The following is a 26,018-nucleotide window of genomic DNA, read 5'->3' on the forward strand; positions in this document are numbered from 1 at the left end:
GATCCTTTGCTGCAGCTTAAGGAAAAAATTAATTCTGTGTTTATTTCTATTTTCTGTTTTAGAGTCTTAGATGACTAATTACAGGCAGTGCAGTTCAGTGTCACATTAGTAATTATGATCTAAAGTTATTTAAAATCTGACACACTCTATCCAAACCATTTATTCTTAGAATTCTGCCCCATTATTCCAGTACGATTTGACATTATGCTTCCACTGCCTTTCTGCCTTGCCGTAGTTACTGCTCCCCAGCTTGGAGCAGGCTATCTGATCCATGATTGTTCCATGTTCTCAGATACCCGTCCCTAATTCCCCTCCTTAGTCCCTGCCCCCTCCCCCCACCTGGATTTTAGTTCTGCTGCATCTCAAATTCCTCCTCCTCTATGTTGCTTGGCTACCTCCAGCCCATCGTGCCTGAATTGCTTCCCCATCATTTGGTGGTGACCCCAGAGACTCCTCCCCTGTCCCCCCCACCCCTCCTCCATGCTCCTGGTCTCTCTGGGGGCCGCGTCCACCACATGTGTTGTCTGGACCTTCAGACTGAGCTTAACAGGCTTCCGCCCAAAGGTCTAGGGAGGACATTCGGTCCCAGGTCCTGCTTCAGCTTTTCTTCACCCGCATCGAGGGTGAGGGCCTGAAGTGCATTGCAGATGAAAGCCTTGGACCAGAGAGCTGAAGGCATGGCAGGATTTAAAAGGCCAGTGACACCCCCTACGCCAAGCACCCCCTTTTACAAATGGGGAAGCCAAGCCAGACAGGAAAGGGACTTGCCAAGGACACAGAGCATTGAGTCACAGACCCACCAGGAATCCTGACTCCATCACTTTAGAAGGTTTCATGCCCATTTTCCCTGTCTGTAAAATGGGATAACAGCACCTACCTTGTTGGGTTGGGGATGGGGGTGAAAGAGATCAGGCCTCTGACTCCTCCAGGGCAGACCCTGGTCCTAGAGAGCTCCCCCCTGGCTCTGCTGGGGAGCAGTGGAATTTTCCACTGTCTTTGGGGACTGGAGGCTCCCACTGTGTCTTGAGGTCAAGCAGTTTCTGCTGAGCAACCTCCTTTCTCTTTTGCTCCCACTGGAGTAAAGTCTTGGTCTCTTCTTCCTTCCTACCTCGCCTGGAAGTGTCTCTCCCTCCCCGAGCCCCACATATGCCTGAGTCACCAGCTTCGGCACTGATTTCTGAGCCCAGCGGGGTGCAGCAGAGTTTCTAGGTTAGCCTTTGGCTCCCCTCCTGTTGCCAAGGGGTTTAGGATGAGGGCTTGCTTAGGAGGAAGGAATGACAAACGTTCCAACGACAAAAGTGTACCAAGAATCACCAAGTCTAAACCCTCAGGCTCTGGGAAGTTTCTGACTGGGAGCCAAGGCAGGCCCCTTCCCCCGCACAGACCCACCAGAATCCTGTTCTGGGGCCCTGACCTCACAGACCCCGCGTTCTTGGAAACTTGTGAACGCTGCTGACCAAAGCGTGGGGTGGAGGTGTGCAGAGGCTCCATGCAAGGGCAGCACTGCTGAGAGCACTGCCCAGGGTCCTGAAGCAGCCTTGCCCCTGACGTGCTTCCCTGGGGCCTCAGCAGCCGCCTAGTGAGAGGACAGAATCACAGCCCAAGAGCCCCACCACCAGTGCTCTGACCGGGGCCCCCACATCCAGAAAGCTCCAAGTCTCAGAGAGCTTTAGCAAAGCCCTTTGAGAGCCTTTTAGCTAGAGGGTTCCTCTGCCAAGGTTCCAGGGCTCCAGAGCGCTTTGCCCTGGCAGCAGCCCCCCTTCCTGTGGTTCCTTTGCCTCTGTCACTTCCCACCAGGTTCCCTGACCAATCCCTGATCCCTCTCTCCCCCCTCCCATGTGCTGCCTCCCTTTTCTCCTCTGCTTGGCATTCTCGGAACACCTGTCTTTTAAACCACCTTTGCAGGTACTGTTTCTTTGAAAGCCTTTCAGAACATCAGCTAGCTGGTCACCCAAAAGGCTTGTGAAGCAGGAAAGGACTCCACGTGTGAGCACCGCCTCTGGGTCCGGTAGTGTTCCAGCTTTTTCTTTAGCTTCACATTCGGTCATCATTGATTCAGCACATGGTCTCTTAGTAATTGTCATGAGGATTAAATGAGATGATATATGTAAGATGCGTGGAACCTGGGTTTGTGCCAGAGCGAGGCTAGATCCTGAGGCTATAAACAGGCTGCCTCTTCAAGTCCCGAAAGTCTGGAAGGAGAGACGTTCGCATGTAGAAGTCTCCCAAGCGCAAGGCAAGCCGTGGGCACTCTGATAGGCAGAGGTGCAGGGCCTGGTTGGTGTGTCCCTGGGGGTGGGACACAGAAGGCTCCACAGAAGGCGTGACCTGGGAGCCAAGTTTCAGCAGCTGAGTAGAGATGGAGACTCTTCTGCAAGTTAGGGGACAGATGGAGTTTAAATATATAATTCTTAAAAAGAGCTGTTGGAGATAAGTATGGGACAATTGGGGAGATCTGAATGTGGGCCAGGTAGGTGACGAGGAGGCACTGTAGCTTTTGTTAGGAGTGACGTGGTTGGCTGGTTATATAAGAAAACATCCTTATTTTTTAGAGATTCCTGCTGAAGTACTTATGGGGGAAACGTCGCAAGTCCTATAATTTACTCTAAAATACTAACCCTTGCCCCCAGAATCGATAAAGCGAGTATGAAAATATTAATGGTTATTGAATTTAGGTGGTAGGTTTATCGATGTTCATTATATGATCCTTGCTACTTTCCTGCAGGTTTAAAATTTTTCAAGATAAAAAAGTTCAAAAATAAAGAAATGTGATCAGGTTTGCATTTGGGAGCGATCATTCTGGAAGCTGTGGAGGATAGGTTATGTGGAAGCTAAGAGGCACTAAGGCTGGACTCAGCTAATAACACATGGACGGTCCAGAATAGGACATACTGAGAAGTAATTACGACACAGTGAGGGAATTGGAAGGTTCTAGGCCAACTCTCAGACACCTGGTTCAGGTACCTGTATGGATAAGGTGCCTTCACAGCAGGAGGCGGGCACAGGAGGAGAAGGAGCTGCGGGAAGAAGAGGGATGCGAGTCTGGCTGACCATATTGAGATGGGCCACCTCTGTCCATCCAGGAAGAGATGCCGCTTGGTGTGTGGCTGCGTGGGGCTGAAGGTTGGGGCATTTCTGGGGCTGGAGCCATGGTGAGGGGCAGTAGCCTATAGGTGGTAGCTGAAGCAATTATCAGGACGGCATGAGACTGCCTGGGATGTGACTCACAGAGAGGAAGAGAGAGAGCAGGTCTGCGACAGAAGCCAAGGAGGACCAGCAGTTAAGGAGCAGGAGGGAAATTTGACTCATGAGGAAACTTAGGTTCTGACAGTTCACAGTTTTTCCACGTCCATCCAGCGAATCCCAACTGTAGCTGGGATTAGGGTCTGGCCCTGCCAGACTCTCAAGCCCTCTGGTTTCCACAGCCCCACTCTGCTCTCAGGTTAGGGCGATGGCCGGCCCTGTGCCCTGTGTGGTTTATGTGATGGCCATGCAGCCCCACGCAGAGGAGGGGTCTCCGTCAGCAAAATCACTTCTGATACATGTCAGGAGCAGAGTGACCTGCATGAGAGACACAGCTTCCACGCAGAGGAGCCGGGCGCCCGGGGCTTCTCTGGGCCTGTTTCTTCCTCAGTGCGTGGGGATGAGGGTGTCCGCCCCACCAGGCTTTGGGTGAACTGGATATGATCACATGTGTGAGCCAGGACTTTGATGGTGTGTAACCATGAACGTGTGCCTTCGTTCTTAGGAGACATGTGACCGTCCCCTTTTCATGTCTGTTGGAGACCAGATTCTCATGACAGGCATCAGTCTCCCGTGGGAGGGTGGGTGACCCACGCTGAAAATAACAGTGACTGTTTCTGCAAAGAATTTTGCACACACATGTACACACACACACACACACACACACACACACACAGCCTGGGATCTGGCCTTGCCAAGAGGTCAGTCTTGATTAAATCCGTAATTGAAATGCTAGCTGATGTCCTTCCAAGTAAAACAGAAACTGCTGGTCCAGCCCCCACAGGGAGCCTATGGGACATGATGGTGTGTCTTTCTTTGTAAATAAAGGAGGGAACTGTGGCTAGTGCAAAACACAGCCCCTCCCCTCAGGCATCCGTGTCCCTGCAGGTTCTCTCTCATCCTCTGTGTCAGGCAGCAGCATCCAGACAGACGCACGGGCCTAGAACCAAAGTGCAAGCAAGCGATCCCTGCAGAGATCTCCCAGAACAAACTCGAAGCAAAATCTGCTTCTTCCTCAGACAACATGCATTTTTCCAGGCCTTTCACAGCCAGGCAGGTCAATCGAGTTATAATTGGCTCTCTAATTAGAACTCCCACAAGCTGTTAAATTCTTTACCCGCTGCTTGGCATCTTACACAAAGGTGACAAATCTGCTTCTGGCTTTGGAATGATTAAAGAGAGCCGGCTACAATCAATCCCATCCTTCTTCCCGACAGCAGCTGCCCCCAGCCACCCCTAGTACTTCACGGACCCCCACACACCCACGAGGAGGACATGGGACACAGCCCAGTTTACAAAAACTGGCTTGAGGGAAATCAGGCTCAGAAGGCTGAGTCACTGACTGAGCTTCTGGAGACTGAGTGGGAGAAGACAAAGCCCCCAGCCCCATCTTCCCAGGTGTCGGCGGTGTTCTGAGGGTGTTTCAGTGGTGACGTCAGCTTCCCCAAGTCGAGTTGTTGGACTATCTCCTTTCTCCCTTTCGTATCCTCAACCCTGAATCAACAGCATTCTTGTGCTGAGCCCCTCAGCCAAGATGGCAAGTGCCTTGGCTGACAGGATGGGCATCTGTTAGGGTGCCAGCACCGCCCACGTGTCCTGTGACCTCTGCTGCGCCTCCGGCTAGTGGACCGGGCAGTGTGGGCCAGAGCCCACAGCCCAGTCTGCGCATCTCTTCCCAGCCTGCAGTGACATCACGGGCAGATTGATATCAGCCATGGTGGGAGTATTTATACCATGGAAACTGGCAAGTGCTACACATCAGGGCTTTTGTTTTTCTTTCGGAGAGCTAGTTTACCAGCGCACCACTGGACTCAGAGACCCAGGTGGCTTAACAGAGGGATGGGAGGCAAAAGAGATGGGGGTGGGGGAGCAGTGGACATCGGCAGAGAAGAACACAGGTGTCTGACTCCGGACTTCCGGGGTGGACAGTGCTCATGGCACAGGTATAGCACAGCTCACTTTGCCACTCTAGATAGAGAGAGAGCACCTGAGTGGGGCCTCAGGGGAGAAAACAAGACTCGGAATTGTCTGGGCAGGTAGCAGGGAGGGGTTATAGTTGGGACACATTTTGGAGCAAAAAAGAATTTGAATTCTAGCTGATATCCTTCCAGATGAAGCCGACTGTTGGTCCCCCCCCCCGCCCCCCCGCAAGGGAGCCTATGGGATATGCTTCTGCGTCTTTCTTTATAAATAAAGGAGGGAAGCATGCCTCGTGAGGAGCACAGCCTCTGCACTGGCGATTTGTGTGACTTGGACGTGTTATCGTACAGGAAGGAAAACCTCTCCCTCACAGGCTCTCGTGAGGGTCAAATGCAGTTCTGAGCACCTGCCCAGCACGTACTCATAAACTCAACCGAGCAGCTGTTAGTTTTCTGTGCCTTCCCTTCTCCCAAGACAGCATGGCTGTGAGAATTGTGTGGAGTGTGAGGTCCCCCAAGACCATGGAGGATGGATATCGGGTCTCCCCCGAGGCCCGCCCTTCCCATTCTTTGGGAGGAGGAAAGGGCTCGCTTCTCGGCGAGACATCCCAATCGGAGGGCAGAGGTGCCCAAGTAGGTTACAGGGAGGCTGAGACCTCAGCTCCCGGGGCAGCCGAACCGCCAGGCCATCACCCCAGCCTTTGAGCTGCCACCTTTGTGGACCCCAGTGAGCAGTACAGCGTTCCTTTTCCTAAGTCCACACAGTGGAAGTCACGTGAGCCTAGCTGCAGAAGCAGCATTCATTGTGGCTTTAATTTACTCTTCCAATTTCCGCCGTCTCCCTCCAAATGGTTGTTTAAGTCCCTCAGGGATCCATTTTGGAGTTCCCTGCACAGGCACTCGCCTTAGAGCAGGCTCTCTGCTCCTCGTTACCTGTGGCCCATTAAACGACAGGTGGCCAGCACACATCAGCTGAGCCCCCAGCGCCTCTGTCTGTCACCGTGCTCTTCCGTCAGTGCTGACAGGGAGATTTTTGAGGAAATGGCTCTAATCTTGATGCTGATTTGTTCCATATTGAAGTGGTCAAGGATAAGAGCTCAAATGTGTAGGAAAAGAAAGTGCCAGGCTCAGTCTCTGTTCCATTTCCACAGCTGCTATGCGGTTCCCCGATGGCAGCTGCTCCCCACGCATCACTGCTCCAGCCCTGGGACAAGATGGGGGGCGGGGTGTGCCCTGGGGAGAAAGTTTATAACCAAAGCCAGGACTGAAAGGACTGAAAGTCTCCATTTCCGAGCAAACCGCCTTTCTCTTTTCCTCGCTGAATCATAGCTCTGCGCCGCTCTGGCACACCAGGAGTGCTGTGGGGTGTGAGGGAAAAGCAGTCAGGGTCAAGGCCAGCAAGCCCCCCACCCCACCTTTCTACCCAGATCCCAGGCTGTGAGTTCTCTTGTTATTTGTGGAGAAAAAATTTCCAAGGCTTATCAATTCCAATCCTCCCTCCATCAGAAAGTATCTTATCATTTCTGTTTGTTCCTGTTTAAAAATGGAAAAATAGTTCATGCCAGACGCTGGCAGCGATCGGGAGGGCACTTGCCAATACGACCACATTCCCCGCGGCCCATGGTGAATCACTGGCCTTTATGTCTGGTGGGTCGACAGAGCGGTTCCTCTCCAGCCGCACCAGCAGCTCGCCTGGGGCGGGCCTTAAGTGGGCGGCCCCCAGCAGGGCCTCTTGAAAACTCAGACTTGGGCTTTGTGTCATCCCACCGGCTGCCTGTGTAGCTGGTGTTTTTCATGAAATCCAGATGGAGCCAGCATCCCAAGGCGGCCTTCAGGGATGAAAACCTTGGTGGCTGTCCTGGCTGAGAAGCACGCCCACCCTCCACCTCCCAGATAGCACCCTCTCCGTTCCGAAGCCAGCCTGCCACAAGCACGGGTCCACTGTGCCCAGAGGTGCAAGCTGGCCCAGAGGCATGGTTTCCACACCCTTCTCATGGTGGACCCTGGGCCGAATGGGCATGGCTGGCTGGCGTGGGGCTGTGACACCCAGGCCACACTCATCTATCTATTGGGTGCGTACAGCAGCCAGGGACCGGGAATGCCTTCCCATCCACAAGCATTTACTGAGTGTCCAGTGGGTCTCCAGGACCACCTAGGTCTCTGGGGATTCAGGGCTGAGTCCCCACAGGCTACCTCCAGAAGCCTGAGTTTTCTCCAGTAACTGTTGTCCTCTGCACTATTGCCTTTTTTGTGCTTCCCAGAGTTTCTGTAAATCCAGGCGCCTTCCAGTATTCCCCCATGAGCCCGTCTTCTGTCACCACTCCGCACAGAGCCCGGACATCCCCAGCCACGGGCGGCCTTTAAAGAGTCAGAGGGAAAGCTGCCTGCACTGGTCAGTGTGCCCGCAGTAGCCACCCTGCACGCCCGGTCCCAGCTGAGCCCGCTGCTCTGTCCCTGCTGTGTTGCTGTATACAACGGGGAGCGTCGTTCCAGGGCCACTCTCTTGGTGGTGCCCAGTTTTGTTGCTGGAGGACAGAATCCAGCCTCTCCTCCTCCAGGCAGCCCCTCTCAGCTACACTGGCCACTGCCCCTCGCCCCTTCCTGGCCTGGTGTGGGTACCCTAACCCTAGGCCAGAGGAAAGGAGGCGGCCCTGAGTATTTTCAGTCTATTTCTCCAAGCTAGGTCTCAGCCCCGAAAGAGCAGGTACTCATGGGATGTGAGTAGGTAATCCAGAAAACACTAGTGGGTGGAAGATTTTATCAAACCCTAGAATTTTCATCTGCAGATCTTCTCCACTCCTTTGTTTCCTAGGCTGAGAAAGTGAGGCTGAGAGAGAGAGCTCTGCCTAAGTTGGACAGTCCGTGGTGGACCACAGAGCAGGCCTGGGAGGGCATGCCCTCCGCCTGCCCTGTCCTGCCCCAGGGAGGGCCAGGACTTGTACTGGAAATACTGGGACAGGCGTTTGCTTTCAGCGTTTGGTGACAAATGGTCAAAGCACAGTGAGCCCCTGCCCTGCTCTGCATGCTCGACCGGAGCACAGGTTGAACCAGAGGCCTGATGAGGGTTTCTCAGGGTCACTGGGAAGGGGTCCCAGCCCTGGACCTCAGGAATGGGGCCAGGGCTTCTAGGACCCCGCCCCCCCATCACACACACACACACACACACACACACACACACACACACTCACTCTCTAGGCTTCTCCCAGGAAGCCTCACAGCTCAGCTGTGCGGTGGTCATGTGTAAATTGTTTTTCTGACCATGGAGAACCTCCACTCCCCCCACCAGAGCTCTGAGATTGTGTCTCTACCCCCAACCCTATCCCCACCAGCTTCAGGGGGGCCAGGCGGCTGCCTGCGCCTGTTGTCACCCTTGGAAGCCGGGCCCCAGGGCCCCCAGGGGAAGCTCACTCAGCACCTCCCTGAGGCCCACACCTGTCTAGCTGGGCGGGAACACCAGCCTCCCACAAACACTCGAGGCGGCAGTAGCCTCCTCTGAGGGTGGGAGGCTGGGTCTCAGCCCCCAGAGGGTGATTAGCACCAAACTTTCCGCTGCGTGGACAGCTCGGGCCGTGGGGAAGCGCTGACTTCCAGGCCGCCCTGTGCTGTGCCTTGTTGTTAGGGAACGTGGATAAAAATAAATAAATAAGTCAACCAGGGAGACGTATAAATAAGTCACCAGGAGTCTCTTGCCATCACCAGTGGAAAAGTAGGAGCAAAGGGAGCTGCGTTGGCACCCACAGAAAATGCCAGCTGGGTGTGGCAGGTCCCCCAGCACCAGGGTCACACTGTGGCTTTCTCTCTCCCAGGAGCTGGTACCTAATATTTCCTGTTGACACCGAACCTCTGAGCTAACACTCGTTGCAACAATGATGAACGTAAATGGCGAACTTGGGGAGGGGAGGCTGGAGATTCATCTGGAATGTTAGCAAGAACTGTCTCAGGCTTCAGAGTAAGGAGGATACCCAGCGTCCCCACATCTTTCGGGGACCCCAAGGCTTCCTCCTGTGCCCCCTGCACCCCTCATCAGGGACCCCCACCCAGCCTGAGCTGCACAGAGGCTGACCTGAGTTTCCTTCTCACTGATGTCCTCTGGTGTTGCATAGGTCTTGCTTGGTCTGACATTTCTTCAATTAGGTCACAGACCATGCAGAGCGTTGGAGGTGCTTACACTGTTGTTTCTGTGTGTGTTCTTGAATTCATGAGCTCCTCGCCTCGAGCCGCAGCCGGCAGGGAGCTCCCCGCATCCCATCCCCCCATCCCACCCACCCCCGCCCCCAGCATGGGATGTCCTGTCACCCTGCTGCCTGGTCTCCCTAGATCCTGCCTGTAGCAGCGTGGGACACTCAGGCATTGGGACAGTGATAAAAGTGATTCAACTCCCAGAGCTGGGGGAGGGGGAGCACTGGGGATGAAGAGAGGGAGCAGCTCCCAGCCGCCTTCGTGCTATTTTTCAAGGAGGAAGCAGACATCGCTATGTCTTCTAGTGCTCGAGTCAGAGAGGAGCTGAGACATATCGATGTGGAGGTGAAGTCATCCTTCCGTTAGCACCAGTCCTCCCTCTCCTTTTCCTGACTAGCCAATAGCAGCACCATTCATTCCAAAGGGCAGGAAAGGGACTCAGGGTTCCAGCTAGTGGGGTTGGAGCCAGAGCAGGGAGACTGCCAAGGGCACAGCGTCCCCCATCTCTGATTTGGAGTTTGACCAGTTACCTGAATGACCTCATCTTCCAGCGAAGATTACAGATGGGGGGTTGTTGTAAGATTAGCACCACAGACAGAATGCTGGTTGGGGACAGGGGTGTCACAGGGAGTGGAGCTCGGCTGCCATCCTGTCTGCTCCATGTGGCAGAATCCAGACTGTGAAGGGACTGCTGTGTGCGTTACCCTCCCAACCCCCATCGGGGGTGCAGAGTGGGTGGGCATTCTTCACCCCACTCAGATGTGAGTGGGCACCCCATCAGCCCCTCTCCAACCAGGCCCTCTGGGGGTCACCTGGGTCTGGTGCCCCTGGAATGTGGCAGCCGCCACATGGAGGAAGGGCCAGCAGCTAACAGAAGTGGACGGGGAGTCACGTCCCCAGAACTTCTCCCCTAAGGAGGGTTACTTCCTGGGCAGCCCAGCCGACAGCCATGGGGTCCAGAGCCAGGTAACCCAGAGAAGGCCTCTGAGGCCCCTAAATGCCTCTCTAGGGACCCTGGTAGGCTGACATGGAGCAAAGAGCCCTGAGCTGGTCCTCAGGACACCTACGTCCTAAGACACAACTTGGCCTTTACCTGACTTGGTAACTGGGCCAGGTCCTTGCCCTCCCAGGTACGGCTGCCTGAGAGGTAGGAACCTGCCCCATCAGTATAATCAGGAAGAGGCGTGTCCTCCAGGAAGAACTGCACACGCAGGACCAGACGTCTGTTCACAGGAAGCTTTGGAGGCAGAGGCGGCAGATCCGATTTGGGATGGCAGCTCCCCCTCTAGCTGCGTGGCCATGAGCCTCAGCCTTCTCATTCGTTTTAACAGGGGGAGGGGAGCGGCTTGTTACCTCTTCGGGGATGTCCTCCTTATCGTCCTAACAGGCCTCACTCTGCTCCACACGCTGGGCGTCCACACGGGAAAGACAGCCCTGCCCCGCTCCGGGGGCTCAGTCTGGGGCAAGACCCGCAGCAAACCCCTCCTGGCCAGAGAGGGCAGGAGTGTGACCAGAGTGACAGCCTGTGCCACCAAGTGCCCAGGGCCGGCACAGTGGTTCTGGAATGTGCACAGGCACTCAGAGTTGGAAGGGAGGAAAGAACTAGAAGCAGCTTTGATTGTAGCAGAGAGAAGGAATGCCTCCAGCTGGAAACCTGGGAGCCGGGATGCTGTCCTCGGCTCACTCCGTGACCTTGGCAGGGTGCATGCCCTCTCGGGGCCCCGTTTCCACTTGTGAAATAAGAGGCCTGGTCCTTTTGGGAATGTTCGCATGCCCTTCTCTGCCATCCCTGACCACCCTCTAGGCACCCGCTGCAGAGAGAGGACAGGCTGTGGGTCTTTGCTGCTTGGAAGCTGCTGGCAGGCTGGCTGTGATCCCTCCCCTAAATGTCCCACCGATCCCCAGTGACTGTTCTCTAAAAGCCACCACAGCCTATGGATATTTTGGTACCGATGCTGAAGCACCAGTTTCAAAAAAATTAGGCCGGAGGAAATTTGGGGCCCAAGGGCCTGAGTCTGTACGAAGTCCACTTGAGACTGGACAGGCTCTTTGGCTTATGGCCAGTTTGTCCCATCCTCACTGCTGGTGTTTACTGCCCTGACAGCCCATTGCTCTGCTAATTGCAGAATAAGCTCTTCCAGAACATTCCAAGACATCCTGGAAGAAAGCAGCCTTAAAAGATTCTTCCAGCCAGATGCTTTAAAAAAGAGAGAGAGAAAGAAAGAAAGACAAGGAAAACCACACTCACGTTTTCCTGGGGCTCGATGACTCCTTCATCTGAACCCGCAACGAGGTCTCCTTCAGACGCTATGTGAAGCAGCAGAATTCAGTGAGGTGGGGGGAGTAGGATGGGAGGCCTGAATTTCCCATCCCTCCAAAGCCGGGCAGTGAGTGTGTGTGCGTCTGTGCTGTTCGACAAGCTTTCTTCAGATTCTGAAGGGCTGTCAGGTAGAAAAGGGAGGGGACTTTTCTGCATGACACCAGAGGACTCAGTAAACATCACAGAGTGGGAATCAGACAAAAGGGCTAATTAGGACTCCACATTTTTAACCAACAGTTCAGACTGCCCACTAATGGTGTGGGGTGCTCAGGGAAGTGGTGAGTTCCCCATCACTGGGGGCTGCCTGCCTAGACAGCAGCAGGGGTTTGCGCGCGTCACACAACAGAGGCCCAAGCCCCACCCCTCCTAACCCCCAGGATTTCTGCTTCCAGAGCTAGTTGGCTGCTGGCTTAGAAAAATAAGAGGTTTTTTGAAAAATCGAATTTTGTTTCCTTCTGAGTTGAGTTCAATGCTGGAAAGGTCTAGTCCCCAGAAGGCACATTTCTTCAAATAAAGCATTTGACCTGGAAAAGGGGCCCCATGAGAGCACAGCCTCCTGCAGCCATCAGATACCCTGAGTGAACAAAGGTGCGGGCAGCGTCTCGGGCTGCTTCTGGTCACCTCTGAGTGGGTGAGGGAGGGGAGGGGCTGGGCGTCTTTCCCCTTCTGGAATAGTCAGCACCAATTCACAGCATACACTAATGAGGGAACACCTCCAAGGGGTGTCGAGTGCCCAGGCCTGCCCCAGGCTTGCCTACTGCCTGAGACCAAAGCATCTGCCCCAGACCAAAGCATCATTCTCCCTGCTTTGGTTCCTTGGGCCACAGGCTTGTCCCTGGGGCACTTCACACCCATCTCTGCCTGAGGACATTGGAGCATCTGGTTTAGTTAACTTGCAGGGGATTGAGGAAAGGAACCACCGTGTTTGCTTCTGACATGTGAGCAAGGAGAATGGGGGACGTGGAGGAAGGGGCACGGGGATACCAGGAGATTTCCCTGTAATGTTGTCTCCGGCCCCATCACAGATGGGGAAAGGCCAGCTACTGTGGGAGCTAGCTCCTGCTCACCTCCTCCGGAGCCCTTAATCCCAGCTGGCCCTGGTCAGAAGGGGCCGCTCCTCCGTGGAGCACGTCCAGGGACTGGTCCTTCATCAGAAGCGACGTTCTTCCTCCTTCTCTGTGTCTCCTCACGCTCCTCTGTCCAGGTCCCCAGAACAGGGCACCAGCAGCCCTCTGTTGCGCTGACGGTCTAATGGCCTCATGAATGTTCTGTCCCGCCTGAGGGCCGGAGACGGGATGGATGGGACTTGGAGACCAGCAGGTGATGGCTGTGGCAGCCACATGTTGCTGGGGAGACACCACAGCATGGACAGCAGGGCACCCTGTGGCTTACATGGGTGCAGAGTTGTCAGGAATGGCTAGCTTGGCCTTTGGGGAAACTGTGTCAAATGAAGCAAAATGGCCAGAACGAGAAGACCAGCCCCACACCAGTCCCTACCCAGCGCGTGTGACCTGCCGAGAGGGAAATGGAGTCGCACCGACTTCCAGAGGGTCCTTCTCCAGGGCATCCTTCACTCGCTCTTGACTGACCTAGTGAAAGACGCTGAGTTGCACTGTATGAACCCACCCCACTCCCCCTGGGCCTCGGCCAGGACACCTCGGCCCTGGCTCCTGTGGAGTTCCTGGCCTGCTTCGGCAGGCCTTCACGGAGGGTGGCGCTGGCAGGGCCACGCACTGGGCCCCTGGCAAGCCAGTGCAATTTCTAAGCACTCAAAACAAACAGAACAAGACACAAAACAGAGCCCAGCATGGGCCAGGCCTCACCCGGAGCTGCTGGAATCCAGGTAGCGACACTGGGCGTGCCACACACCCCATCTGTGTGTGTCTCCAGTTCCTTTTCAAGTCATTGTTGGAAAGCAGGGCGGGGCTCAGGGCTGCCCCCTCAGCTGCACCCACAAAATGCTCATGCTCAGACTGACAGTGCCGGTGGTGCTTGCCAGAGAAGAATGGGCCGCTCTGGGAGGAAGGCAGGCAGGGGGCTGCCCAGGCTTTGCATTCCCGTCGTTGCTCCCAGGAAATCCTTTCAAAGCCGTTGTCTCCTGTGGCCTTCTCAGAGAGGCACTGGTTTGCAGTCTACCCATATTCTGATGTGAAAGAAAAATGCTTCTGCGAACGGTACCACCCCGCTTCTCCGTTGCATCCTCGGGAAGGAAAATGCAGGTACCTGAAAAGAAATGGTGACTGGCGTGTGCTGGTTCTTCTCCTTTGATGCTTATAGTTCAGCTAATGCAGACTCCCAGACCAAGCAACCTACAGCTTCTGAGAAGGGGCAGGAGCTCGTGTGGGGTCCCCATGCCCGCTAGGGTTCTGGAATCCACCCGGGGGGTTCTGTAGGCTTCCAGACAGCTCTCACTCTCTGTGCATGTAGCCTCTGGCAGGATAAGCAGAGAACAGGTGGGGTCGACCACTGTGCACAGAGTCTAAAGCTTGCGCACCTGCCATATACCAGTAACACACCAGGCCCTCCTTCTGCCCCTTGACCCTGAGTTGAATAGGGTCAAGGCGTTGAGCAAGGCTCTTTCCCCTCTGACCCTCTGTTTCATCATCTGTAAGGAGAATAGGGCCAGAGTCTGTAGGTGGGTTCTGGAGTTTTCTTGGGGAGCGGTGTCAGGTCTGTGGTGCGCGAGCAAGCAGCCTGAGGGGAGCCATGGCAACACATTAAGCTCCTGTGGGAACAGAGCCCCTCCTCCCACAAGGCTGTTCCCAAGCGTCCACCTTGCTAATGTCCCTGGAAGGCACAGGAGGCTCTGAGTGGCCGGGGACTTACTTGGGAGCTTGGACGAGGATGACCTGAGGCCAGAACTTTCGGGGGCTCATTGGTCAAAAGCACTGGCAAGAGGCCACGCCCACTTCTCCCCACCTCACAGTGCCATCTGCTCCTCCATCCTTCGCTCCATTCAGCAAACGTTCACCAAGAGCCGCCTCTGTGCCTGCCCTCTGTGGGTCCCTACTGTCACTGAGAGCCGGTCCAGAGGAAGACAGACAACAGTGAAGTTATCCAACCATGGGCATCAGAGCAGGACCTCCCCTCCCCTCGGTCATTAATAAGAATGACAGTGATCATAAACGTGATATTGATGATGGTGACCATTCGCCAAAGGTTTACTCTGCTGAGTGCTTTGCAAACTCTGCCTCATTTAGGCCTCACGACTCTCCTGTGAGTTGGGGTTTGTACCCATTATACAGGTAAAGGATCTGAGACCCAGAGGAAGTTGTCCAAGTCAACAGTGGAGCTAGGATTCAAAGCCAGTCCTGGTGAGCCCAGACCCACACTCGCCCCTGTCTGGGAGAGTGTCACGCCTTTCCCCTGCGGCCGGCAGTCCCTCTAACATGTGAGGACCCACAGAGCCCTTCTCGCCCCTTTCCTGTGTCCTGAGCCCCTGATGTGCCATCTCCAGCCAGCACAGCTCAGAGCACAGCCAGCTCAGCAACTCTGTCACTGTCCCAGAGAGTGGCAAGCTGGGCAGACGGGCTTTCCTTGAGCTGCCGTCACAATCCCAGGCTCCTGACAACCTATCCCGCCACAGGGAGGCTTATGAATCTTTGTCCAAAAGACTCAGAGGTGCTTGTTTGGCTCTAATGGCCCCAGCAGCTCGGTGCAGGCCAGACCCCTGGAAAAGCTGCAGATCTCAGCAGCCCCCATCAGGGCCCCTGGCTCATGGGTGCTGGGAAGTTCTTCCCCCTCTCTGAGGCATGTCGTGTGGACTAGAGCACAGGCTCTGGACTGAGCAGGCCTGGACTCAGTCAACGGGGGATTTAAATGTGATTCTTGCTTCTTAGATATTCGGGGTCTGCTCATTGCATTCACTCTGCCCTGGTTACTGCCCACCTGCTCGGCCTCAGGCCTGGCAGTGCAGAGATGACCACAGCTCACCCGGTCCCTGCCCTCCGCGCACTCACAGCAAAGCCTAGTGGGGGAGCAGAGACGGGATAAACCACCTGGGCTAATGCAGTTAGTACCTAGCTCAGCACAGCTCTGAAGGCACTTTTAAATCAGTAAGACATACAGTGTGTTGGTTACAATCCTTTGCACACTAATAATTGAGAGAGCCTGGTGAATCCGAGCATTTGTCCTCCCAAGTTTATTTGTATTTTGGTGGGAGCTCCTGACAGCGCTGCCCTAAGCTCCCACCCCCACCCCCGCAGTGGTGTGATGGTGCAGTTTCCAACCCAGGATGGGTCAGAAAGCTCTTGAAGTGCTCCAGTCCCACCCCTGACACCAGATTTTCTTCCCCACCCTGGCCTTGGTGGTGCCTTGCAGCCTCTGCAAAACCCAGGCCAGCTCTGACGCGGCAAGGGCAGCTTACTGCTCTCTGCTCGAGGAGCCAAGCCAAGAGCAGGGCCCGCGGGGTGGAGTCTACAGCAGCAGCCAGGCCTGGCATGGAGAGCACGAGGGGTTGGGCATTTCTGTCCTGCGGCTGAATGTCTGACTTCCCCAGCACCGTGCCTGGGAAAAAGCAACAGCCACGGAGAGAGAGACCACTTGCAGCAACCCCAACCAAAGCTGAGCCATGTGATTTCTTTTTAGTGATGGCTTGGCTTTGGGAAGGATGCTTTCTTACAGGGACATTATCTCCCTGCGCCCTAGAAGGACAAGCTGTGGTCGGTAACATGCCCTTGAGCCCAGAAGGGCTGACTCGGCACTTGGGCAGAGCACCATGGGGATGTCTAAAATCTCCCAAAGGGGCTTTTGTCCTGCAGCCCCACTATTAGCCTGAGCCAGGGCTGCAGCAGGAATTCTGGGGCACGACAGCCTGCCCGGGGCTCCCGCACGGGTGCCCTCAGCATGTGGCAGCATGCTTAGTCCTTGGGCATCAATTCTCTCTCTCTCTCTCTCTCTCTCTCTCTCTCTCTCTCTCTCTCTCTCACACACACACACACACACACACAGGCATGCGTGAGGAAGAGGCTAATTGTCCTCAAACTAGCCAAGTCCATTGTGTCTCATTTGAAATAACGGGTTTCATTTAATCCCTTATTTCCAATTTAGTGCAGCACTAAGACCTTAATGTACAAAATACCTGATTATAATAATTACAAGCTAAGCTTGGGAGGCTGTCTTCATTTGTCTCTGAAGAACGGGGCTAATAAGGAACCTCCTCATTATTACATTCCCCCTTCCACGGAGGCCACCCCTGCTGGCTCCTCACTGCAGTGGCTCCAGAAACACCCAGGCCCAGAAAGGTGGTATTTGGGCTTCCTCTCCAAAGGAAGGAAAGAAGGAGGCCTGGTGTTAAGAGCACAGGTGCATGAGTGTACGTCTCAGCTCTGCCACTTACTCCCTACAAAGATCTTTGGCAGGTCTTTGTTATACAGCATTATCTGCAGTAGCACCAAGTCACAGAGATGAGGGAGGGTTAAATGAGACCTTGCCTGCCCGTGGTGTAGCTCAGCGCCTGGCATAGAGCAATTGCCTGGTGGCATTAGGGTTTTCACTGGGCCCCAAGCTGTGAGAGCAGCCCTGCTTCTTGCCCTCCCCTGTGTCCCTAACACATGGCTGAGGTCTGGGCTAGTCGTTCAGTGGGTTTGGGATTTTGATGTGGGGGGAGGGCGGTGTATTATGGTAATGAAATATGGCAATCATTGAAATCTCTGTTTCCTGCCAGCCTAAGGGCTGGGAGCGGAGCTGTGTGTCTCTAGGTGGCGCTGCCTAAGGGGGCAGTGTGGTCTGGGCTCTTGGGGGAATGGAGATGGTCAGGGCTTTGGGCAGATGGACTAGAGCTCCACTCAGGTGACTGCAGGCAGGAGGTAGGGGGCTGGCGGCTGCAACCTGCAGATATGCCTGGGCTGTCACCAGCCTGGCTGGACCCAGGGGCTCATCCTGGGAGACAGTGGGATCCAGCTGGTGGTAAGAGCAGGTAAATGCCAGCCTCAGGGGTTAGGCTCTGATCTTTGGAGAAGAGACGAAGCCAGGCCTATAGAATTGAAGAAGGTGTCAGGGTTCTAGTACCTAAGAGCCAATCAAAGCCAGGGAAGGCCTCTCACAACCCAGAGCGGCTTGGGTAGTGAGTCAGTCCTGACGGCCAGCCATGCCCAGGTCCCAGCCCACCTCTGACCGACCTGCCAACAATGCTGGCACCAAACAGTGACTCAGACCCCGGCCGGTATGGGTGCTGGTTGATCTCGTGTGTGACTGACTGATTTCTGAGCTGCTCTTGCTTGCTGGGGCACTGAGGAGTGGCCAGTTTTTCTTGCCAGTTTTTCTTTCCCTTGCCTGGCCTGAGCTGGCAGCCCCTGGCAAGTCTGCGATGTCTCCCTGAGCAGCCCCAGCTTTAGGAATTAACTCCACTAAACAGATGGCTCAGGAAGCTTCAAGGTCATCTAGAAGTGCAGCCTATTCCTGCATGCGGCATATACATCCAGCTATGGGCTGGAAATTTCCAAGCCCACGAGAACACTAGAACACTAGCAAACCACAAAGACTCTTAGCCGCCCATCACTGAGGGTGATGGGCCAGATCAGCCCCTTGGCTGGTTCGCTTAGGCTTCTGGGAGCTGATAGACATGCCCCCTGCCTGAAACCTTCATGGTCAGCTATAGCCACATCCAGCGGCCTGCCATTTTCTAAACAAAATTCCCAGCAAAAGTACTGGTGTCCTTGTCCCCGATCCAGCAGGGTCGGGGCAAGTCAGTGGTGACCTCTGGGTCTCCCTGGGCCAAGGTCCTACTCCTCCTGTGTCTCCATGTCTTATTGGTCCACTTTCTTTCTGGCTAACAGGACCCCCAGTCCTTTGCTGGCCTGAGCCATCCCAAGCTGGCCTGTGGGCACCACAGGGAGGCAAGGGGCCCTCTTAGGCCTTGAGTGAATCTACAGCATGCTCCAAACAGCAGGCCAGGCCAGAAGGAGCTGTGCCCTGGACGGGAGCCATGTCTCAGACACGAGCGCAGGAAGGGGCAGGAGAGTCGGTGATGAGAGGCTGGAGAAGTGGAAGGGAAGACACAGCAGGGGCCGATGCCCGTTTGCTACTGCGCAGACATAACTGCGTTAGTGCCTGAGGGTCTCCAGGCTTGTCTCCTAAAGTGACAGAGGCAGCAGCAAGAGGGTAGAAAGACGTGGTAGAAGGAAGGATGGAGGCTTTGGCCTCAGGCAGACCTGGGCTGGCCTGCGGCTCCACACACGCGGGCCCTGTGACCTTGGGCAAGACACTTGGCCTTTCTGAACCTCGTCTCCTTGAACCTAAAGTGGTGGTGATATGAGACGGGCCAAGTACAAGTGCCAAGCGGAATGCCTGATGGGGACAAGTCACTCCGTGCAGAGGAAGACAATTAGTCTGGGGCTGGTTCTACGGTGGTGGCACCTAAACTACAGTCTCCACCTGCGGCCAAGAAACCAAAAACACCTCTTTCTGTCTTACCAGGTGGCTTGTCCCCCATCACCCATTTACCAAACACATGCAGCATGTGTCTCCCTGCCTGGTAGAACCACTCAAAAAGTTTATACGTATTGAATACTTACGATGAACCGGAAACGTCACACCTTCTAGGAGAATGATGGGACTCCTTTTGTCATCTTCTCATGCCACTGCTGGTTGCCACTACCCAGACCCCCTCCTGCAGCTGGTAACCCTAGAAGAATGGAGGCGGGAACTCGAGCCTTCCCATCCTGTTGATTGCAACCCGGGAAAGTGGCCTCCCATTCGTTCTGCCTGACCTTCAAGTTGGGAAGTGAGGGTGTCAGGCTCTCAGATTGTCTCTAAAGGAGGACTGGAGTGGGAACAGCACCACCCTAGGAGATGCATGTGATTACTTACCACCCCCACCCTGGGCTCCACCCAGAGGGATTTCAGGCAGGCCCTAGGAGGTAGGAGGTGCGGGTTCTGGCCCAGCTCTGCGGCAGCTAACTATGTGCCTGGGGGAAGAGAGCCTCCAGGAGCTGGTAGACCAGGTGTCTGGGTTACTCACTTGCAGAAGAGGAGAAACACCTAAGTCGTGGGGATTCTCTCCACCACGTTGTAGGTGCTCCTCCACTGTGAGCTCTTTCTCTGAAGCCATAAAAGCAGGCCTTGCCTCCAGGTGCGTATGTGCCCTGGCCATGCCCTTGTGAAATTGCTTTGGGGTCCCCCGGTGAATTAAGGGAACTAGCACACATAAGCACTTAGCACGGTGTCAGCTGTGTCACAAACACTGTGAAAGCACTTACTCCTGCTACTGGTAATATTCATCCTGCCAGAAAGCCCTGGTCCAAGCTGAGCTTTCGCCCCTGTCCTCGGCACACAGTTTTGTCCCCCAGATGGGCGGAGAGTGGGGTCTGTGAGGAGAAAACCCAGTGCAGGCTGGGGCGTAATTCTCTGCGGTGGCCTTGTGTGCAAACAGGTGGGGCTTGGGAGGCTTCTGCTGGTGGTTCCTGTGAACTTGACCTTGCCTAACCTTGGGAAGGCAGCTCAGACCCAGCGGTTCACATTGGAGGGCGGGAAGGCCTTGCAGTCTCAGAGAGCAAATTTCAGAAGCCAAGGTGAAATCCTAACTGCAAGCATGGACTTCTGGCCACTTCTCTTGTCCTACAGCTTCAGAGAGGGAGCCACCCTTGTCCTGTCCCTGGACACCCTCTCAGAACCCTTAGCTCTGGCAGATCCAATCTAGGACCTGGTCCTTCCTACCCAGCGACTCCAGGACATTGTTAAGGCAAATCTAGATGTCAATAAGAAAGGAAACAGGCGATTTCTTTCTGTTTTCCTCTCAGAGAGGGTAAAGCTGGCCTTGCATTCTGCCGTGCCCTGGCCAGGGGAGGACAACCTCTGGCTACCGGAGGCCTCCTCCGCCTCCTTGCTCAGGAAGCCTCCCTGAACTGCCTCTCCCCGCAGCTGGAGCTATGGGGAGGACCCCTCCACAGCATCGCACACTGCCCTGGGGCCATGGCCCCACTGAGCACAAGCTCCGCCCAGGTTAGCCTCACATTTCCCATGCCAGACGCTTATCCTCGTAGGTGCAGACGATTCCCAAAAGTCAGGCTGCTTTTCAGACCCTCAGATGCCACGCCCAGGGCCACACACCTGAGAGAGGTCAGCCTGAGCCACCTTCAGAGCCTGGACACTGCCCACTGAAGGTGCCTCCCTGCCTTCCTCACAGCTTGTCTCGGAGATCAGACCTCTTCAGAATGGGTCCCACCGGGTCCCTCGGCACCCATGGCAGCCCTCTGGCAGAGCGTTTATGCCCCTGCCCGAGCTGGTTCTGTTCCTGAGAGCCCTTTGCCCCTTGGCGAAGTATGGACTTGAGAACACAGGATGACTCATCAGCGCATCAGCACACAGAAAGGAAGTGCAGGGCTTTCTTCAGCGATTTAGGGTGAGATTTGACAGATCAGCAGCCATCCCACATTCTTGGGCGGGAAGACCAAACATTGTAAAGAGGTCTGGCTTCTCTTGTAGAAGGCCCCTGTTTCATGTAATAATTCACTGTATAACAAAGGCAGAGCCTCCTGAGAGTGAGTGGAGGGGAGGGTTAGCTAGTTTGTGTCTGGCAAAGATATGTGCTTAGATTCCTATCTGCCAAGGTAAAGCAGACCATTATGGAGACAAAGTCAGATCACAATACATGGAGTTGACCATGCGTCAGTTCTTTGAAAGGATGACTTTCTAGGTTTTGTAAATAAATAAATAAATAAATAAATAAATAAATAAATAAATAACCAAAGATCGACGAATTCAATTTTAAAAATGAAAAATTTTTGTTCAAAGAAAAAAAATCTCAAAACTCAAAAAACAGACTGGATAATTATGACAGCAGAGAAATAGCAATCAGTCTTCTAAAAGGCCGGTAAACAAAGGCGTGGGAATATTTAACCTCAATTATTATTGACGAGATGCAGGGTTCAATAAGGAGGGGTATGCTGCACTTACAAAATTAGCACAAATAAAGAGTAATGGTAGTGCGGCAGGGGAGGGACCAACCATTGCAACTCTGTTGATGGCCCAAGAAATGACAGGACACTTTGAGAATTATAATTTGCAAAATATTGGGAGAACCCTTAAAAAAAGCCCTGTCCCCTGGTCCAATAACACTACCTTGGGGAAATTTGCCCTAAAAGAAGAATCTCCAAATGGTTGTCAAGCTGGTTCCACTGAACCTCATCCAGGGCCTCTGTGAGGAGCCTGCAGGGAATCTAGGCCCCTCCCATTGTCTTACCCCGTAGAAGTTCCTTTTTGTCTGTTTATACCCAGAATATGTGGGTGTGCTCAGTAAGGTTCCATTTAACCAAAGGTTCCTAGGGCTGTAAAAACGACTTGAAATCCGTTGATCTAAAAGAGTGAAGAGGCACCGTCTGGAAAGATGTTCATTACAGAGTGATTGACAGGAGCAAAGAGACTGGATACACCCTAAATGTCTCCCCTGTGAGAGAGTGATTGAGTAAATGAGAGTATGTTTATTGGATGAAATAGCACAAACACATCACTTGTGGAGACGCGCAGCTAGGAAACATTGTGATGATAAAATATCTGGGGACCAATGAATACACCCCGACTAAAACGGAAAAGTGACAACTGTGCCTGGGCTTGGAGTGAGCGGGGGACAATAAGATCAGGGGCTTGCTTAGGGTAGGGGACTGTGAGCAATTTAAAAAATTCTGTTCTAATCATGATGATAATAATGCCACAAATGACATTTCTTTAGGTTAAAAAAAAAAAAAAGACAGGCAGCCTTCTGTGCAGGCAGGTGTCAGCTGGTACATACAGGACAGCCCATTGGCTCAGTGTAGACCATGGCCATTCCCATTGGTTCACTCCTGGGTGTTAACTATTCGGATGAACTGCATGAAATTGCCATTTTTATCATTCCAAAATGGCGAACGTCAGCAACTTCCTTTGGTTTAAGCAACTATTTTGACTACTGCCCCTGAGTGCAGGAAGAACTTGACCTTAGTGTGTGCCCAGCCCAAAGGAGATACCTCCCTCCAACGAACTTGCTGACGCTCCAGGACAGGTAGCTGCCCAGAGGCGTCGAGCGCTTCTGTCTGACCGACTGTCTGTCTCTCTGATGCCCACAGGCCCTGATCCTTCATCAGCTGGGCCGCTACAGTCTGGCAGAGAAGATCCTCCGGGATGCCGTGCAGGTGAACTCAACCGCCCACGAGGTCTGGAACGGGCTGGGCGAGGTCCTCCAGGCTCAGGGCAACGACGCGGCCGCCACCGAGTGCTTCCTGACCGCCCTGGAGCTGGAGGCCAGCAGCCCCGCCGTGCCCTTCACCATCATCCCCCGCGTGCTCTGAGCTGGAGCCCACCAGCCTCACCACCGCTCAGGCCACGGAGGGGACGAGTGCGCCACCCCGAGGCCCTGCGTGAATGTGCGATCGGCCACAGTGAACTAACCAAACCAACCCCGAATCGTCACTTTCCCCACGCGCACTTCTGTTGTTTTCGCCAACCCAATGATCGTTTTTTGAATCTACTGACATTGTCGAAAATGGATTATGTGCCATATATTTTGTTAGTTGACATCTGAGTTTTAAGTAATGTGATTATGGAATTAATCAGCAAATGTAGAAGAATATATTCAAAGTTAAAATTCAGTGGCAGAACAGATTATTTTTATCAACGCTGTAAAGAAAGCTGTTCTCTCCTCGTTACCACTCCTGCCCCCATCCCCTTGGCCCAGAAACCAAATGTGAATCTTCTTTCTCCCACCTCAGTCCTAGTCCAAGCCAGGACACCAGCTGACGATTTTTTGGTTTCATTGTCAATAATTGTACCATGTGATGAATTACTGTCTTACTTAGAACAAAGCCTGAGTCCAAGAATATTTATATTTTACCAATATATGCCTGTTACAAGAGAAGGAAATATGAGTTATTTAAGTTTAACTTTTTTATGTGAATTCAGAGTTTATTTATCAATGGAAATATGTACAAAGGAGCTTCAAATGGAATATTTACCGACATTCCTTATACATGACAGACACTTGGCTAAATAGGAAGACGATGTTAATAATAAAATGATTTTTAAAGGGTCCGGTGGTCTCTGTCGTTAGTGAAATACCATAGATCCAAGAGAGCTTCAGGCTCAGTACCTGGGTGGGGAGCTGTCTGCACTTGGAAGCCACTCTGGAGAAGTCAGCCCTTGGCACTAGGAGGCCCTGTCCTGATTTTAGTGTGGGAATTCACCTTTCCCAACTCTCCCCAAGTTAGCTGTGATTGGAGCGTGTGACTCAGGCCTGGCCAATCAACATCTGGCATTCACGGGCTACAGAATCAGGAATGAACATGTGACCTAAAGCCGTCCAATCAGAGTGGGAGCTGCAAAGAAAGGCTCTCACTCTTCTGCTGGACTCTTCTCGTCACCTGAGAGGTGAGGCTGGCACTGCAGCAGCCCTCGTGCCACAATGAGGGAGGTGCATAGAGGCATAGGGGCCAAATGTGAAGCCGGAGACTGACCCCAAGAGAGTGCATAGCGAAGACCAGGAACCAGAAAGAACGTAAGCAGGCCTCTCCAGTCCCCTGCAGCTGCTCCGCTGAGCAGCGGTGGGGCAGCCCCACCTTGCCAGGACCAGAGGAAACGTAGAGGATCTGAGCTATGACCTTAGATACCCTTAAATCTCAAGGACCCCACCCAAGCTAGGCAATCAGGCAAGGGAGCAACTAAGGTCTGGGGAGAGAACAGTGAGCAGGAGCCTGCTGTGGGCAGAGCAAGTAAGCACCCCAACCTCAGCACTGACCTGCCAAGAGGCATCTGGGTTCTGGATGGTCATAAATCATGGAATTTGCAATGTGAGACACTGGCAGGAAAGAACAGGAGCTTAGTGGAGGGTCAGGGTCCACCCTTGCCATCCTGTGCAGAAGTGCAGAGAGAGGCTTGCCCAGATCAGGACCAGAAAGGCAGGAGGCCGAGGCCATCCAAGGATAATGGTCCAGGCACCATACCAGCCACCATCCCCTAGGCCATCGCTGTGCCAAGCCCTTGCCTCAGAAAACCCTGTGTACATCAGCCGGTGCAGGGACACTGGTGATGGCTCCTATCTGCCTGTCCTCCATCTGTCCCCTTCATAGTTTCCGTCTCCCTTAAGAGAACCCTCTCCCCCACTCTCCAACCTCGTGGTTCAAGGACAGACACGTGGGTCTGGTCTTGCCAAACAGAGCTGAGCTCTAAAGCTCCTGACTTCAGTGACTGGTTCAGGTTGGGCATGTGGCTCAAGCTTGGCCATTAGAATGGCCCCCACTCCTGGGACTTGTGTTCTGGAAATATTAGCAAAAAGCCTCTTCCTGTTGGATTTGATGACTTGATAGGATTCCAGCCTAGGGTTGCTGGTGGTCGTGTGGCACTTGTAGGGTGGCCTGCCTGAGAATGATGGCAACTCAGGAAAAGGGGATGGAGAGACCGGGACCCAGGCTCACTGCTAGAGTGCTGGAGCCCTGGACTTTTCCATCACAAGCCAATGTACTTCCCTGTTCTGCTTAGAGCAAGCAGAGTGGGTTTCTATCACTTTATGCCCAAAAGAGGCCTGAGAAATGCAGGGAAGTACTGCCATCCCTATCACTCCCCATTTGGGAACTCTTCCTAAGCTCCTCAGTCCTCTTCCTGACCCCACCTGGCCACCCACCCACCCGCATTCTGCCTTTTAGTAAGTCCTGTCATTTACCTTAATCACATCGCCAATCTCTCCACCTCCCCACCACGGTGGACCCAGCCCCAGCACCTCTCGGTGGACCACTGCTGTGTTTTCCCTGCTCCTACCTTGTGCCCTGCCATCCATTCTCTGACAGCCCTGACAGTGCTCTTAGAGGTGAGGATTGGATGAGGCCCCTGCCCTTGAAAATCCCTTCATGGCTTCCCCAGTTCTTGCTTGGAACCAGGCTCTAGGCTCCAGGAGCCCTATGGCCTGCTACTGGCTGGCCTCTCCTTCCTCCACTCTCTCACTGCTCTGGCCTTCCTCTTGCTCCTCTAGCCTGCCAAATTAATGAAGTCACTCATTCATTCATTAACAGATGAGGGAGCAGAAGTTGAGCAGGTAAGATACCTGGAAGGGTCACGTGAAATAGTCTGGGAGAGCTGGGATTGAGACCCAGGCCTGAAGGACGAACCTCTGAAAGGTGCCCAGGGTTGCCTGACTGAGGCAGTTTGGGACAGTGAAACATGGGTAACACCATGTACAAGATGCCCGTGAAGCCTCCAAGTATGGAGGCAGCTGGCCAGGTGGAACTGGAGAACAGGTGAGAATCCAAGACAAAGGTATAAGTGTGGAAAGCATCAGTGAATGGGGATTGAAAGGCATGGGCTGTGCTGGGGCCATCTTAGGGACGAGGATAGACAGAAAGGGGAAACATCAGGGTTGAGTTCCAGGACCTGACAAGGTTGACAGGCTGGGAAAATGG

The 26,018-nt window shown here is 53.9% G+C and overlaps 1 protein-coding gene across 11 annotated transcripts in view; it reads left to right on the forward strand.

The window, feature by feature from the left end:
• The window catches only part of TTC7B (tetratricopeptide repeat domain 7B), a 238,820-nt gene extending 215,161 nt beyond the window's left edge, over positions 1–23,659 (forward strand). For all 11 annotated transcript variants that reach the window (XM_074327043.1, XM_074327041.1, XM_074327049.1 and 8 more), the window contains one exon: positions 22,701–23,659. In XM_074327043.1, coding sequence (XP_074183144.1) covers positions 22,701–22,922 — 222 coding nt within the window. In that variant the 3' untranslated portion in view covers positions 22,923–23,659. The remainder of the gene's footprint in view (positions 1–22,700) is intronic.
• Positions 23,660–26,018: the final 2,359 nt, after the last annotated feature.

The sequence above is a fragment of the Rhinolophus sinicus genome, linkage group LG03, assembly GCF_036562045.2.
Source record: "Rhinolophus sinicus isolate RSC01 linkage group LG03, ASM3656204v1, whole genome shotgun sequence".
Taxonomy (NCBI): domain Eukaryota; kingdom Metazoa; phylum Chordata; class Mammalia; order Chiroptera; family Rhinolophidae; genus Rhinolophus; species Rhinolophus sinicus.